General features: G+C 43.5%; 1 protein-coding gene across 1 annotated transcript in view; it reads right to left on the reverse strand.

Moving 5' to 3' along the window:
• ARHGAP5 (Rho GTPase activating protein 5) overlaps window positions 1–18,150 on the reverse strand; it is a 58,622-nt gene that overhangs the window by 13,881 nt on the left and 26,591 nt on the right. Inside the window, 3 exon segments of the mRNA XM_066632864.1 lie at window positions 2,113–2,244; window positions 5,358–5,435; window positions 15,973–16,120. Coding sequence (XP_066488961.1) covers window positions 2,113–2,244; window positions 5,358–5,435; window positions 15,973–16,120 — 358 coding nt within the window.

An 18,150-nucleotide genomic window follows, 5' to 3' on the forward strand; every position in this document is an offset into this window, starting at 1 on the left:
AACTGCAGGAGGGTCTGCAAAAGAGGAGACTTGGGCCCTGGCAGGCTTTTTCCTCATGTGGAGAATAAAAAGTTAACTTTGGTTGGAGTTAATCACAAGTCTAATCACACTTTCCTGGGAGCCAGCCCCATTGACCATTATGGGACTAATTTTTAGGTAGACCTGCTTAGGATCTGAATGCAACATACCCTTTATCTATGCATTGTCCTCTTGCTTCTCCCAATGCCTTCCCTACCCTTTTCCTTGTCTGAGGTAGGGAACGGCAGCCCTGTGGGCAGCACTGATTTTTGCTGTCTGACACTACCTCGTGGTTGGTACCTCTAGCGACACCTCATGCCAGCAGGGAATCTCCTCTTTGGCCCTCCTCCAGCCATGAATACCAGCAGCAGAAGTGAAGGAGATGAGCAGCCACACAAACGAGCATCCCCCCCTTGGGAACACCATCACGTCCAACGGCAGGCTCCACCCCCCCCCCCCGCTGATCTCCAGAGTGGCCGCAGTTTTTGTCCCCAGAGTTTTTCTTCCCGCACAAGCCCCCGGCTGTGCGGGAGAGAGGGAGAGTGAGGTATTGTGCAGAGGGCACCAGCTGAGAGGTCCAACACCTGCACATCCTCCTCACAGCAGACGCGCTGGACCTCAACAGACCCTTGGAGCCCCAGACTGCAGGTCAGGAGCCAGAAAGGGGCAGAATTCCCTCCAGAGGCATTGCTCAACGAGGTAAGGCAGCGCAGCACATGGAAGCACTATCATACTTGAGGTGGGGGAGAGCACCAGGACGAAGTCTCTTGTTATCTGGTGTGCTCCCTGGGGCATTTGGTGGGCCGCTGTGAGATACAGGAAGCTGGACTAGATGGGCCTATGGCCTGATCCAGTGGGGCTGTTCTTATGTTCTTATCTGATGATCTAAGCTGGATTTATTGGCAGAAATTTCTCATAGGCGATTACCTACTGTATATAATAATGGATGACTTCTTTTTGTAACAAGTTCAGTTTAATATACAGTCAGTTCCTGTTATCCGGTAGGATAAGGCTCCTGTAAAACTTAATGAATAGTGAATTTGCAGATAATGAACCACTGAAACTATGGTATCAATGGGTTAGGTACAAGGGATACCCAGAGGTGGGGAAGGGAACCATCAGAAGAATCCAGCAGGGACCCTCAGGACACTAGCAGAGAGCAGCAGAAAGTGCAAAAATCTTTGAATGCTGCCAAGACCTTCCAGAAGCTGCAAGGATCTTCAGAATGGCACCTGCAACTAGCACAGACCCCTTTAAAATGACCAGCAGAGGCTTCTACTGGCCATTTTAAAGGTCATGGCTGCCATTCGGAAGGTCCCTGCAGCCTCCAGAAGGTCTCTGCATAGAGGATAACAAGGTGCAAATAATGAGAGAAATTAGCAATTCTGCCTCTTGCAGGTAAGCAAATTTACAGATAGCAAATTCAAATATAAAGAGAACTGACTGTAACTCAGATTCAGAGCTGGAAGAGCCTACAAGATCGAGCCCAAACCCTTGACCACAATTACAACATTTTTTGTTGGCATCCTTCAGTCTCAGAAGACTATGGTATCACGGTCTGAATAGTGGTTCTGGAACAGAGTGTCCTCTCCAGTGCGCGAAGCCTGGGTAAAGTAGATATGGAGGATAGACTGTTACCCTTGCAGCAAATCCCCCCTCTCCATGTCGCTGAAATGGTCCAATGGAAAGGCAGAAGCCAACTGGTTCCAGCGGAGTCGCAGGAGTTGCCAGAACGTGACTGTGTTCAGACATGAACTGCCTCAGGGACTCCGGCTCTGGATTTTGCCTCGAGGTTGACTCCTGAAGCCTTTTCCATAACTGGATGTAGCCACAAGGCAGTGGAGGTTTGGGATCAGAGTTTTCCTTCTCTCAGATGAGCTGTCTTCCCAGGTTAACGAGTCCCATCTACCCAGTGGCTGTTTAGTCGCCTCTTACGACATGTACAGTCAAACCGAGGGCCTATTCTTATCCCCAGCCCCCAGGGGTTGTCTACAACATCTATCCTAGCGATTTTAACATATACATTCCATAAGTCAGAGATTTAACATTTGGACTTCACAATAAATATTCCTGAAAAGAAAGAAAATCACTTACTTGATGCTTCAACTAATTCTGGATGTAGAGAATACGGAATTAAAGGATCTGGCAGATCTGCAAAGAAAGCTTTGAGAGCTCCCGCAACAGCATTTACTGTTACATCCATAGATTCTAGGTTGATATTATGATCTATAAGGATGTAAAACAATTTATTAGTAATATGAAACAGTTATCACTACACATTAAAAAGATAAATTAACTGCAAACACAAAATTGCCACTGAACATTCTAATTTAAAAATCAGTTGAATAATATACAACAAGCAGACCATGGAGACTAGGCTATTTTCAATGTTACTATATTGAAGTCAGAAAAAAGCATGCATGTGGGACAGGCAATAATAGGTAGGTTATGGGCAATTTCTTCCTCAGCACTTAAAAACAAATTGTTACCAGTAGATGACTCAATGCAGAACAGGAATTCACACATTTCAAGCAATTATCTCATAACTACACAATACTAAAGCGCCTGTCTTTTTTGTGAATAAAATCTCTTGTCCTAAAGAATTAGATACTTGGAGAGCCAGGAAGGTATAGTGGTCCTGGACTTGAACTTAGACCTGGAAGTTCCAGATTCAAATTCCTGCTTAACCATGAGGATGCCTGGGTGACCCTGGGTCAGTTGCCATCTCTCAGTCTCACCTACCTCATATAGTTGTTTGTGAGGACAAAAGGAAGGAAGGAACCAAGTTCACCTCCTACATAAAATGCACCTTTTTCAAAATGCAAAACTAAGATCTAAACGTGCAGAAATCTACACAGAAATCAGCATTTCACACTTAGATGCAAAACCCATGCGGGTCCCCCGGGAATAGGTCAAGTACTTTTCTCATGTTTTAATCTGTGAGTTTTGAATCTTCTAGGTGGGTGCTGAATGTATTATTGGAACACTCATGGTTGTCCAATAGCTGTGAGTTTTGGGTCCTTGAAAGAAGTTTAACAGCACCTAGATCAACACCCTAGGGCCAACATGAGGCCTGCAAGGCACTTTTTGGTGGCCTTCAAAGAGCCCCACTGCAGCCACCACCCATCACCTCCTTCTGCCTCAGTGGCTTTTCTATCTCCCTTCCACACTGTTCCAGCTTCTTTAGAAAAGGAGAAACCAAAACCACATGGCAGGGAGATCAAAAATTCAGCCACACCCACCACCACCTCCTGATTCTGCCAAGTGACTTCAGCGGCTCAGAACCTGCAAGTAATTGGTGGTGATGTCATTAAGTCACTACTAATTACTTCAGCGTCTGCGCACTTGGGTGGCAACACCAGGGAAATGTGCCTCCCTGCTGTTAGAAGCTGGACCATCCTGCCCTAGATTGTTCCTTGGCAGAGCCCTCTTTTGCCAAAGCTCATCTTCCCCTTGTTTTAGATTTTAGAAGCTATTCCCTTCTTGCGTGTGTCACAGGAGAAATGAATGCTCTGTAAATCTGGTTGGAATGGGGGTGGGAAGAAGAGAGGGACTGGGAAAACCCCCTTTGGGACAGCCAGCAGAGTCCTCTTTCAGCACTTCAATCCTCTTCCTGCTGGAAGGGGGGCTGCCATAATGTCACTGTTTATATTTTTCCTGAGTAGACATGATTTAGGTGAGCCACAATTGTGTTCAATGGGTCTTGTTCACAGAATAATTCTTGGTGATTATATGTTAAAAAGTCAGTATTTTATTTTTCTTTATTCAAAGGCATGTAGGAGGCATATCTCTACACATGTGTACTTGGTGCCAAGTGCCTGCCAGAAGAGCATGGGTCAGACCAGAAACATAGCTTTTTGTTGAATTGATGGCAAGCAGCCAGAGATCCACAGGCCAGGAAAGTCACACCTGATTAATCCAGGTAATCACTCCATGCCATTGATGTATGAAATGCTTCAAATAGAGTTTTAGCAGCTCCCACATTCAAATGGAGCTTACCTGCTGGAAAAGCAGATATCTTGCTTTGTGACACAGATACCTCCTAAGAGCTCCTGGTTTTGGCCAAAACATTTAGCAAAACAGAACAGACCTCTGATTCCAACACTCCTCACCAACCCCATGATTGAAATTCAATCAAGGGGGCAAGTTAATGAACCAATCGATCTCCAAACAAACCAACACACCCTCCACTGGGTGTGAACAACAAAGGCAGAATTCAGAAGGGAGCCTCAGCTAGCAAAAGAGGAACTTCTGATTACTTCACCCCACCTATGATTCCATAGTGCCATTGCCACAATGAATGCTCCCTGCACATAAAGCAGTCTCTCCCCCATGCATGCATGTTACATGTTTTAAAAAGCACTGCCAGTAACACATCACAATGCACCAGGGCCAATCCAGAGCCAAACTGAATCAATCCAGAGTCTTACATTCTCAGAAACAGGATATTATTTCCACAGCATAGTGTGCTCAGGGGTTATGCTGGTGGGTCACTCTGAGAAATGGGATGCTGGACTAAAAGGGGCTCTGGCCTGATCTAGCAAGGCTTTTCTTAAGTTCAGCAACGAATAGGTGAAACCAAAATACAGGCAGCCTAATATATTTAAAATTATTTGTTTTAAAAAATAATAACTGCGTACAATTTAAAAATAAGGGCCCTGAGCTCATCAGTTCCCCGGGTGAAACATTTTCTTCTTTTGGCTTGATCCTTACTACAGGATGGATGGGCAGAACGCATGTTCCACCAGTGTGTACTTTTTCGACACAAAGCACTCTGCAACAGCGCAGAGAGCCGGCATGCTGGCGGGAAGGCCAGAGCCTTTGGTCATTGGGATGCTCACTGAACCAGGTAAGTCCAGCACAGGGGCAAAGGGAGGGCAGGGATACAAATTGAAGGGTGGGAGTTATCTGTGGCTATTTATTATAGTAAAACAAAGCAAATTAAAAATGTTGCAAACCACAACACATGCATCTAATACCACATGTGATTTGCAACATAACATTTAATTTGTTTTGTTTTAGTTAGGACAATTTTGTGAATAGTAGGCTATAACCCTAAATATATAAATGAGCTAAGCAATTATCTCACACACATTACCTTGCACAAGGCTGCATCTTACCTATACATTAGGAACATGCCACTGCTGACAAATCACAACTGGAATATAATACAAGCAATGATATGAATGCACATACAAAGTTCTTCAGTTTCTACATCTATATATAATGCAAAAGTTATGCTTTAGGATTTAAGTGCATACAACTTGGAGCATACAACTAAAGGGGCAGTCTCTCAGGTACTTTGAAAGTTATTTGATATTAATTTAGCTTCCCATTACCTTGATCAAATTGCTTCTGAATGTTGTCTTGATCTGTTTTGTTCCCACTAACACGATAGAGACCTTCAGTACACAGACCTTTTGAGAAAAGCAAGTGTCACATGACTAAAAACTCATGACAAAGTTTTTCAATAAAAATAGTATTCATGTTACTTTATGCATTTCTTCAAAATGAAATATGTAATCCTAAGCATACTTAACAGGAAAGCAACTCTCAATCTGCACTCAGCAAGGCTTACTGCAGAGTAAACATGGTAGTAAAACTAAATGAGCTTCATTCCCACCTTCTGTTAAAACATATTCAGCTACTTGTACCCATAATGTTTTAAAATTAAATCATCCTTTAAAAAGGGAATGCAAACATGACTTATATAGCCTTGGGGGTTGTAATGACTAAGCTACTGGAATTTATGTTTCAAATTCCCATAATCCATCCTCATTTTTCAACATCCATGTAAATCTACCCAAAGAACAAATTAAATTTAGACCAAGCACCTCACTGACACCTGCACAAACTCAACCCATAATATGGAGGGACAAAACTGCACCATAGTACACTATAAATGTAGAAAGCCTAAATGAAAGAACAAACATGGTATCAGGTCCTATACATTATCTGGTTTACACTAAAACAATCCCAAGAAGGGGGGAGGAGAGGAAAGAAAGAGAGGAATCTCTGTCCAAAAAAACTAAACAGTTATTTGACAAGTGTACCCCCACCATTTCTGACCAAAATCACCTCAAGATGACTATAAGTGGCTTTCAGTACCTAAAAAAAACATACTAAATCTTTAATACAATCTAAATATTAAAAAGTCACTAAAAAAAATCACTGAAACAGCAGATAAAGGCCAAATTAGATGAATATACACATGAAAGTGCAAACAGAATTTTAAAAGTTTGATAAAAACAAAAAAAATGTAGGTTTTGCTGCTGGTGTCCTTATGTGGTTAGACAGATGAAGAAGGAAAGCACTGGACTCACTTCAGAAACTGTAAACCATTCTAGTGTTCTAAAAGTAAGTGTGCTACATTTCTCAAACATAAAGCTATACAAAAAAACTATTGCAATATATCAATGAAACAGGACAGTACACACATTTTATGCTTATAATACATCAAAACATCTGTTAATATGAAATGGTAGTCAAAACGAGTTTAACCAAGTGTAAACTAAAACTGTAAGCCCTTTTCCTCGAAATATCCAGTAAAAAGCATGCAAATATATTCTGAGATTTGCACACAGAAAAATGATACTTTCAAATAGACGTAAACAAACAGAAAAGGAAAACTGACAAAAAATAGGAATATCTATTCTACCACCCATCCAATTATATTAACATCTAGGAGTTTTCAAGATTACCAGCCACTACAGGTCTTTAAACTAGGGCAGGAGTCTTTTCAGTAGAACCACCACATCATATATATTACACATTTTCGTGGGCCAAATCGGGTTTCCGCATGTTGATTTTTTCAACAACAGTGTAAAACAATTGTGAAAAAATAGCATTTTTGCACACATGTAAACAAATATTAGCAAAGTGGGTTTCAAAACAAATTGGAGAGAGAGAATGCACCATGCATCACTTGCCTCCATGCTATACGAAACTGATTTTTTTGGCCTGTTACATAAGCTTTTAGACCCCCAAACCATAATTATTCAGTGTCGTATAGCATGGAGGCAAGTGATGCATGGTGCATTCTCTCTCTCCAATTTGTTTTGAAACCCACTTTGCTAATATTTGTTTACATGTGTGCAAAAATGATGCTATTTTTTCACAATTGTTTTACACTGTTGTTGAAAAAATCAACATGCGGAAACCCAATTTGTTTTCTCAGCAGGAGTGAATAATTATGGTTTGGGGGTCTAAAAGCATATGGCCCAGGTGACTGAAAATGAAGGTTAGCCAGGTTGACAATGCTGTGGCCACGAAATCAATGCAGCGGACAGAACTGCACATGTTAATTGTCCGATTGTGTAGTTTTGTAGTGGGCTGGATGTGACCCCCGGATCTAGTCTGGAGACCTCTGGTCTAGGGTGGAACATTTTCCCTTTAAAACCATATACATTCCAATCAGCTTCACCAGCCCCTCAGACCCGTTATTACCTAGCACAACAACTGTCCTCAGCTCCTCCCTGCTCCTATACAAGGTCTTTCTAATATATGAAGTTCCCAAGATATGTTCTTGTACCATTCTAGGGGTTTGTCCTGTATTTGGAATATACATAGGTTGAAACAAATTGAGTCTGCACAAAAATGCCAACTTGGCCGTCTGTCACTTGGGGACCCAGTGTATTTACCTTTGCTTCCTCCTTCTATGTTCTGTTCTCAGACCTAGAGACTTGTCTGGTCCTCAGCCCCACAAGTCCCACTATCTAGTTCTATCAGCCCCAAATCACTCGACTCAGTCTTTTCCCAATATGAACCACAAGCAGCCGACTACCAAATGTGCTATTCTGTGAGAAAGAAAGCTTTGAGTGATAGCCTCGCATATGGGGAGCCCGCCCCCACATTCCAATCTTAGACTGCTACTCATCAACAATAGATCCCATATCAAACACAAAGATCAGACACATGCAAACTATCTCCATATCAACTATAATACTACCTAAACCGGGGGTCTCTAAACTTTTAGGCCAGAGGGCCACATCAAACATCTGGCAAGGTGTTAAGGGAGGGGAAAATAAATTTTAAATATAAAATTTAAATACATTGGAAAGTCTCAGAAAGCCTAAGGCCTTCAAACAGCCCCAAAACGCCATTGTTTTCAGGAAAACCAGGAAGTGATGCTTTCATGCCTTTAGAAGGCATTCTGAGGGGAGGTGCATGGCCTCCCTGGCCCCAGAACACTCTCCAGATGCAACTGGAGCCAGCCCTGGTCACATTCGGTTGAGCAGGCCAGAGGCTTGCATGGGGCCATGGGCTTGCAGCGGGCTGGATAGAGGCTTAGTTGCAGGCCGCATCTGGTCCCCAGGCCAGGGTTTGGAAACCCCCGACTTAAACCAACTACAAAACCATGCCTTCTGCTATCTACACAAACATAAACAAGCTGGTCTCTATACAAAAGAGACATATACATAGGACTGGAGTACTCAACAGCCATCTTCCCTTTACACAAATCTGTACTCTAACGTCTGCTGCTGTTTTGGGGCATGTCACACTTGTCCAAAGTGAGCCTGGAGAGAACTCATTAGGAGTATTTCCTCAGTGGTAGCCTCCCTATGGAACTTGCCCAACCAGGAGATTCATCATCCTCCCTCCACTTTTTTTCCTCTGCAAACTTATTTGCTCACGTACTTCTGAGATATGTTTAGTTTCTGGTTTTGCTCATGCTCTTTAAAAATGCTTTTGTTTAATGATTGTTTTTAAAGTTTTATTATATTTTAAAATGTTGTTAGTCACCTCAACTCTCTTCAAGAATGAGGCAGGATATAAATCTTTTCAAATATTTATGCTAGCTATTACTGTATGCATTCTGAATGCTTTTTAAAAAGACACACTCTCAACTGTTACAGATATAAATTGCTGTTAAACTGCTGTATTCGATAACATAAGGAATAAAATTGGCAGAAGTGGTTAGATTGGGCTAGATTCACTTGAACAGAGGAAGCTGCACCAAGCAGCTTGCACTCTATCTAGCTAAAGGGAGCATTTGAATCAATGGAGTCTTGCAAGTCTTGAAATAACTATGTGCACCTATATTCTCAGGAGGATGCGGTCTATGGAGGAATAGTTGTGCATTAGCACAGTTTACTTTTTGAAGGTCTGAAAAGGACTGGCAAGCCATAGCCCAAACCCAAGGCACAATTATTTCACCTATTTATAGGTCTAGAGCAGCCATTTTCAACCACTGTGTCGTGGCACACTGGTGTGCCATGAATTGTCCCCAGGTGTGCCACAGGAATTTGGGAGAGGGTAATTTATTACTAGGGCCATTGGGGGATGTGAGCCCCCCCCCACTGACAGCACAGTGTGCCTTGTCAGTTGTCAAAAAACTGATGGTGTGCCTTGATTATTTTAGTGCGCAGTGTGCCGTGAGATGAAAAAGCTTGAAAATCGCTGGTCTAGAGGGTAGAGCCACCATTAAGCCTGAAGATTTAACTTCTGAAGGTCACCAGTTCAAGATCACCAGAAACCTCCTTGAGCGGCGAGAGCTGACAACACAAGACCTTTTGGGTGGGAGCCAAAAGAAGCCAGCTCTAGCTCTTTCAGTAAGAGGGAGAGGAGCTAACTGTCAGTATGGGAGACAGTGTGCAGCCAGAACGCTTCACCAGACCATGAGAGATTCACCTGGACTGTAGACTGTTCTTGAAAGATAGAACCTGTGATTATGAAAACCCTCTCAGGGGTTCAGAGAAAGCCTGCTTGTGTAAACTACTTTGAATAAAGCCAAAGGAGTAATCCAATGGCCAGAAAAGCGGTATAAATATCAGTTATTATTATTACTATTTCCAACTATTTCTGCAGGTTTTTGCAGAAAACCTAATCTTATATGGCGATTGCCCATACAGGTAACCTAATACCAAGAACTGGACCTTCAGGAATAATACATTGTTCAGGAATATGCAAAGTAAAAATGCCTTAAAGTAAATTTGAAGCCTGCCATAATCCCATATTTCATTTACTTGACTCATTTTAGCCAAAATTTAATTCTTGTTTCTGCTTCTCAATATCAATGATAATCACTTGGTTTTGTGATTCACAGTCTTTGGCTTTGTTTCACTGCAACTACTGAATAAAACAATCTTTAATTTCCACCCATGAAGCTACTTCCTACAAAGCTAAAGCAGTGACAAACCAAGTATTTTAACAAAGAAATTTAGTTAGTGCTTGTTTTTATATTTGTATTTATTACACCATGTATAACATTTGTATATGACAATAGTAGCATTGTCTTATAGAGAACTCTAGAGTGTGTACAGACAACTTACAGACAACTCAGAATAGGTTTGGGAGCATGAAAAACAGGAGTTTGCTTTGCCAGAGTAAGTCTTGTTCCTGGTGAAGGCAGGGAGCATTCCTCACCAATGGGATTGTCCCTCGCTGCTGCTGGAGGCAGGGCCAATGAAAAGGTGGGCGGAGCTCCACAAGCACAGGGATCCAGTCCCCAGACACTACTTGCCAAGCTGTGACAGGATCCTCATACACACTACTGTGACTGGTTGTAAACTTGCATCACAATTGTACTCTGTTTGGAAAACTACTTTGCACACAAATAGGTTTAACACCCCAGAAACAGAAGGGTTTGAACAAGGGAAATAGGTCATAGGAAACCCTAAATACCACCTTGCATCTACGTTTATGCAGTGAAGGGAGTGATCCCCTGAAGTGTGGTGGGCCGAATGCCCCCTGCCTCCACCAGGAACAAAACTTACCCAGGAAAGGCAAACTCCTGTTTTCCCTGGTGGAGGCGGGGGCATTCCTCATCAATGGGATCTACTAGAGCAGAATCCCTCGGGGGGGGGCAGTTAGATCACTCAGTCTCACACCTTCAGTACCCTCTGGAGAACTTTCTTCCTGAAGGAAGCCTCTGCGGAGGCTGATAGATTTCCCTTGTAGTGCTTAAAGAAATCAGGATGCGAACTCTAAGCCACTTAGCTAGAGTTACCAGGGACACCTTCTCATTCAACGTAAGTTACAGATAGAGCGTCTATCTTCCTGAATGGGAAAGTGCGTTCTGTATGGAAGCTTAGGACTCTTCTGACACATAGTGTGTGCCAAGGCTTTTTCCTTGTATGTTTAGGATTGGGACAAAATGATGGTAAAACTAGTTCTTGCAGTCAATGAAAAATTGAATTAACTTTGGGTAAGAAAAATGAGTCAATCCTAAGCACCACAGTGTGTGGAATACACATAAGTTGGGATGGATAAGGCCCTCCGTTCAGATTCCCTTCTTTCCGATGTTATAGCTACTAGAAAAGCAGTTTTGTATGACAGGACTTCATGGGACTATGGTCACAGGCTCGAAGGAAGGACTCATTAAAGGTGTTAGGATCCTGTTCAGATCCCAATTTGGAAGCCTATGAACAGGAGGAATGTTCAGTAACCCTACCCCTCTGAGAAAATGTTAAAGGGGGGGGGTCTGAAAGGCAGATAGACCCGCCCCCTGCCCCTTGGAGAGCCACAACTTGACAATGTAGCAAACTGTTCTAAGCTCCTTGACTAAGCCATCCTGTGGAAACTCCAAGATAACAAACACATCAGGTGAGGTAGGAGAGAAAACCTTATCCCTGCAACAGTCCCTAAAGGTTTTCCAGGTGGTCCTAGACACGTTTCAAGCACTCAGAGGATAGTCTGGGCTTTATAACCCTTTTGGAGAAGCCCAATTGGTGCAATTCCAACTTTTCAACCTCCATACTGTCAATTGAAATCTGTGTGGTTGTGTGTATTGTAAAGTGCCTTGAAAGAGTACATCTGGCCAGACTGGAATCTCCCAAGGTTCCTGTCTTAATAATTTGGGTACCAACCTGGCCACTTTTGTGCCACCAGAACAACTTGGGAGCCCCTGAGGTCAAGGGCTTCGATAGTGCATCCACCACTTCCACTCCCTTGTCTCTTACCCTGGAGTAGATTGTTAAGTTGCGAGTTTTCCGTAGTAGCAAACTATTACAAGTAGCAAACTACCTACTATGGGTGCCCGAATCCGATCCTCAGTTTCTGGATGCAACCTGCACTCTGCTTCCGAGAGGCTTCATTTGCATAGGCAGTCTGCCTCTATGTTCTTCTCTCCTGCTAGGTATTAAGTTGTGAGAGATAACTGTGGTTTTTTTTGTGTACGCTGTCTGGTCTTACTAGAACATGACAATGAACATAAGAATAGCCCCACTGGATCAGGCCATAGGTCCATCTAGTCCAGCTTCCTGTATTTGAGATGAAAACAGAGCAAGACAATAGATCTCAGCTCCAGGCGACTGATGCTTTGTGACATCTCCTGAGAGGAATAATGACCCTGAATCACTCTGCCATTTAGTTGGGCCCTCCAACCAAATATGCTGGCATCTGTGGTCAGGATTACTTGTTGCCAGTCCTGAAAGACTCATCCCTTGGACAGCTGTCCACTGTACACCCACCACTGCAAATCCCTCTTCAGGGGTGGTGGAATCAGAGTGTGGAAATGGCATCTCCTCTCTATCTTCTTGAGTGGGACCAGAGACATCCCTGAAGAGTTCTGGTGTGAAACTGGGTCTAGTTGACCAGCTCGTGACAGAACCACCATTCACAGCAGGTGGACCGGTGTCATGATATCTGCCTACTTGACTGAGAATTATGTCTGTCACCTGTCATCAATCTGTTGGCAAAAAGGCATGGAAAATGTGGGTATTGAAAAATACTCCCAGGTGTTCCAGTATCTGGATGGGAACCAGTGAACTGTTTGACTGGATTATCACAAAACCATGAGTTTGCAGGCAGAGCACCCTCTGGTGCATGTTGAGCTCTGCTTGCTCCCTGGACGACACCTTCATTTAAAAGTCATCCAGGTGAGGGAAAAGAAACAGCCCCCTCTGCCTGAGATGCACCAATAGTACCACTAACACTTTTGTGAACCCCCTTGGGTAGGTCATTAACCCAAAGGGAAAGGCATGGTACTGAAAGTGCAAGGATTTGTAGGAGACCTCAGATACCTTCTGTAATTTTACAACAGTTCAACCACCTTAGATCTAGGATTCCATGCCTCTCTCCATTCCGCTTCAGTACTGGAAAGAGCACCAAGTAAACCCTGGTATCTCTCTCAGCAGAGGGAACTGCCTCTATCGCCCCATATGAGGTAGATGGTATATGGCTTCTAGGATAGCTGCATGTTTATTTGCATCCCTTGGTTTTGAGATCTGCCAGAATCTGTCCCTTGGTTTCCTTACAAATTCAAGGGAATAGTCTTTGAAGACATGTCTCCAGGAACCATGCGTCCAATATTGTGTTGTACAAGGTTCGCACATAATCCTGAAACCTAGTCTGCACCTTGGGTGAGAAAGCCCTGTGCGTGTCATTATGCCAACCTAGCTTCATTCCCTGCCTTGGAAGAATGGGAATGCTGAAACTTTCTGTGGAAGTTCCCAGATTTGTGCCACCTGGGGTTGAATTTGGACAGCTCTCTGTTCCTTCTTTCAAGATGAAAGGGGCGAAAGCTCTGGTTGGCTTTAGTCTTCCCTGTCTTGGAAGCTGTGGGAAGTGCTCTGTTTTTGTCCTTGTTTCAATGAGAACAAGGTCTAATGCTTGTCAAATAATCTGGAGAATAGAGCCCCCAGTAATCTACTTTGAAATTGCACAGTCACAAATTTCTTATGGCCACCACACTGGGGATGGTAGCTCTAGAACAAATAGTCAGCTGAGAAAGCAGCTGGCAAGGATACCTTTTCCAAAATGCCTTGATTGGTTCGGATAAGGTGTTGTTCCTCCTCCCAGAAATTGGTGACTCTGGAGAAAAACAAATTGACGCTGAGGCTCTGAGAGCAAACGAAATAATCTAGAAAGCTCTCTTCAGCTACGCCTCAATGCATTTGTTGCATGGGACACAAGGGCCATGTTGCCTATCTGAAGGGATCACGGCCTGAGAAGACAGTGCTGCAACAGGTGCATCCATTCACTGATGGTACCCTGAGTTTATCTAAGATTCCCTTAGGAAGAGAATAAAACTTACTCATGTGTTTGGTGTCTCACTAGCCGTGCAGTGAGGAGGACCACTCCATTTCCATCATTTTAGGATGGGTTCTGAAAAAGGCATCTCTGCTTGCCTCAGTGGACCCTGAGGAAAGAGACTTTCTGGAGAAAGTTAAGAGTTGCGGCACTGGCTCTCATTCTGAGACTTTAAGGCTCAATGGCTTAATAACCTTATCAAATATCCTGGGGAAAACTCCCTCTGGAAAGAGGTTTTTTCCATTGATATGAGCTTCCGCACTCTCCATATTCTCACTATTTTTTTTGGTCCTTTACTGAGGAATGAGCAACTCTGAATCTGAGGAGTCAGATTAGCCTGAACATTATGAGGGAGAGCTGGAAGGGACAGGGTTCCCAGCGCCTGAGGTTGCTTTCCCTTTCCCAACCTTGGTCTTTCAGTCGTTTAGGGAGAGTAAGCAGACCTTGCGAGGCTAGCTTGACATCAATCAAGCCCTTGAGCCACAGCACCCAGGACAGGAAGAACAAGGGTGACAGCAGTACCACTGCTTGACCCCTTAAGCTTATTAGCATAATCATCTGGCTGTTCACTGGACCATTTCTGAGGGGAAAACAGGCTGGACAAAAAGAGCGGGAAAAGAAACCCCTTACTGGGTTACTCACTGCATGTGAGGAAAATGTTGCCCACTGAAATACAAAATGGCACCTGCTGAGGTAAAAAACAGAGCCGGTGCTTGTGAGCGTTGGGCAGGCTCTGAGCACGCTGATGGAGAGTCCTACCTGATTACTCCTGACACTGCAATAGCGCCTTGATGGAGGGGTCTGCCTCTGTTGCTCAACCTGCCGCCACCTCAGAGAGGCGCGGACCAGGCACTGTCAGCTCCAACTGCTGAGGTAAAAAATGGCGCCTGCTAAGATAATAGCAGACCTGATGCTTGTGAGCGTTGGGCAGGCTCTGGGCACTCATGGAGAGTCCTGCCTGATCTCCCCCGAACACTGCATTAGCGCCGGGTCGATCCAGGGGTCTGCCGCTGACCCCCAAACCTGCCGCCACCTCAGAGAGGCGCAGACCAGGCGCTGCCAGCCCAAGCAGCAATTTCCCTCGCAGCGGGAGAAATGGTGATTAAAAGCGGCAATTAATGTTTCTGCGGTGAAGAGAGCCGGGCCTCAGCCACACCTGTCAGGCAAAAACGCTCCTTTCTCTCCCAAACTCAACGGACCCAACTTGCTGAGGAGGGGGGTTGAGACAGGCTGAAGAGAACCGTTCTCCCTTCATTTGAAATTGCTGAGGTGGAACTCCAAAAGAGATGACCGAACTCCAGCGAGGCAGGGACAGTCTGGGAACTGGATCTCTGTGCTTGTGGAGCTCCGCTCCCCTTTTCGTTGGCCCTGCCTCCAGCAACAGCAAGGGACAATCCCACTGGTGAGGAATGCCCCCTCCTCCACCAGGGAAACCACGGTTCAATCCCCCCCAAAATGATTTTCCCATTTCCCCCCCCCACACACACACTCAAAGCAAAATTAAACTGCTAACAGCTAATTGTTGCTTACACTATTACCCACTATACTTGTAATTCCTGAGCAATTATTTTCTTATATTGTTGTAATTTGTAAGTTTGTTCCTGTGAGGCATGTTTTCATTAATAACTAAAAAGAAGAAGAAAGATTTGTCTGTGTGCCAAATTCCACTAATTCTTGAGTGCATTCTCTGCCCAGTCTGGAGGAAGAGGAAAGGGCAACAGGGAAATGACAGAGGCATCAAGCAGCATGCATAGAAGTAGAAGCAGAAATATGTATCATGGCCAAATCCACACCCCAGCCAGGCAGGATTTCTGAAGTGGAGTGGCAAGCAGGCAACTAGAATTTTGCACTTTGGTTCAAATACAATTTTTTCCACAATTACTTCAATCGAATTAACAATCAATGTGAAGTTGTCAAGTGAAATAGCAAAAAAGAAGCAAGACCAAAAAAAGATCAAATCTCTAAGTTCAATGCATTTCCTACCTGTATCCTCAATGAAATCGACACACTTCTCAACAAAGAGTGGTATTGGCTTTTCAGGGGTAACCAGATCCTGCAGAGGCATCCCAAAGTAATTACTTTCCCAATTTCTACGAGTTGGTGGATTGAATTTCCCAATTTTCTTTTTGTGCTACAACAAAAAATATAACAGCAACAAATGTCAGCAAGCTAACTAATATCTTCCTAACACTGTAACTACAATAAGAAATTTCCCAAACAATAGAACTGTTTATGCATATATTACACCCAGTCCCCACAATAATACCAGTTCCATTCAAGAGGTTTGTCTAGAAATTAAAATGCTTGAAGGTCATTGGAACAGTCCGCTTTGCTGGCCCAGGACTATCACACTTGCTCAAACACAACACAATGGATGAACTGTATTTGCATGAAAGTGCCATTGCAGCCATCTGTGACTTGGAACGTGGTAACTCTGGGACCCCGTGTTTGGTTCAGTGGTTCCCAAACTGTGAGCCATGACTCCCCAAGAGCCATGGAAAGCAGCCAGGGGAGTCGTGGAATCCTCATGAAAAACCTGCTGCCCTATACAATGTATAGGATTGCAGCCCTAATGGGGAACTGCAGCCGATGGTATAGTAGGTCAAGGGACCTGCCTGCTGAAAAAAGTTTGGGAAACCACTGCTTTAGTGGGTTGCATCCCAACAACAACTATGCATAGAAGCAAATTTGAACAAGGAAACTTTTCACCAGAGCTGTCTTCCAAAAAGCCCCTCCTGAGTGTCAGGAATTCTCAGGGTGAGGACTGGGGTATCAGGAAGAAGAGGGGATAAAAAAGAGGAAAGAGCCCGAAAATTGATGCAAGCACTTTCCAAGAATGGAGTTTCAGGACTCCTGAAACAGGCTGTTCAGGAGGCTGCTGAGAGGAGCGAAGAGAAGTTGCTCAGTTTTTCATCCATATGTGGATGTTAAGTTACAATCCAATGTCCTTGGTAAGAAGGGACACCTGGCTTTACAACTGCATTAAGACTCATTTACATTCCAGTTCATGCAGTGTGGCCTAAACAACGTTGTTAGAATCTAAACAATAGTTGCTTAACATTATATTTAGATTATGGATGGGCATAAAAATTATCTCCATATGCAAAAGAGAATCCCAAATACATAGTGTATGAATCTCTACAAAATGCATAGTAGTTCTGTCACCAAGATACCTTGGCATGGAGACATCCTGAGCTGAATAAACTATGTTAACATTTTAAAAAGATTCCATCCAAGTTTGTCCAATTAAATAAGTTATCAATTACTGTTAATCACTGCAATAAAACTCTCAGGTGTAACTTAAAAAATTCTTATGTTGTGGTGTATCCTAAAACTAGTCCACACATTAACTCCCCTCCCCTTCCTCTTCATAGCAGCCTTTTATGACACCCAAAGATTCACCCCTGATGTGAGTGGTTTCTCTGGAATATAAAATACAGAAGAGAGAGCTGCTGAAGGAGAAGGGAATTGAGAAAAATCTATTCTACTTCAAAGAAGAAAATGTCTTATTCTCATGCAAATTACATGTAGGATATAGTCTAGTTATTATATTATACAGTTGTCCCCCATTTAATCCCACAAATTAAGTCAGTATTTTCTCCAGCATACAGATCTGAGACTGAGAGCTGTATGGTCATTCAGTATACTGGTGATTACAGTGACACTTGAATCTATAACTTCTAAAGTGATCTAACCTCTTGGACCGCATTAATCTTCATATACTTCGCATTCTGCATTATTCATTTTTAATTTATGCTCAATTTTAGTGTTCAACTGAGAAAAGAATTTCTCTGATATTACTTGCAGAACACAGGAATTACTGCTATATGTGCTCCATTCCCATCTGGGCCACACAGGAGGAGTTCATATTGTAACTACAGGCTACTCAGGCTCAGTCCATACTTTCTCAAGGTCGTGCTCCAGTTGCCTCTGGGAGACCTTCTGCAAGCCAGGGAGGCATTCCCTGACCCTCAGAACGTCCCCTGGAAACAACCAAAGTTATGTTCCACATTCAGAGGATTTCAGGTACCCAAATCTGTGTGCTTTATCATTAACGGATGTCAGCATCTGCAGGGATTCTGGGAACTGAACCCCTCTGGATACCAAGGGCCCACCTGCACATACATTTTGCAACACTACTCCAATTGTTGCTCCTCCTGG

This window comes from Tiliqua scincoides, chromosome 1, assembly GCF_035046505.1.
Source record: "Tiliqua scincoides isolate rTilSci1 chromosome 1, rTilSci1.hap2, whole genome shotgun sequence".
NCBI lineage: Eukaryota > Metazoa > Chordata > Lepidosauria > Squamata > Scincidae > Tiliqua > Tiliqua scincoides.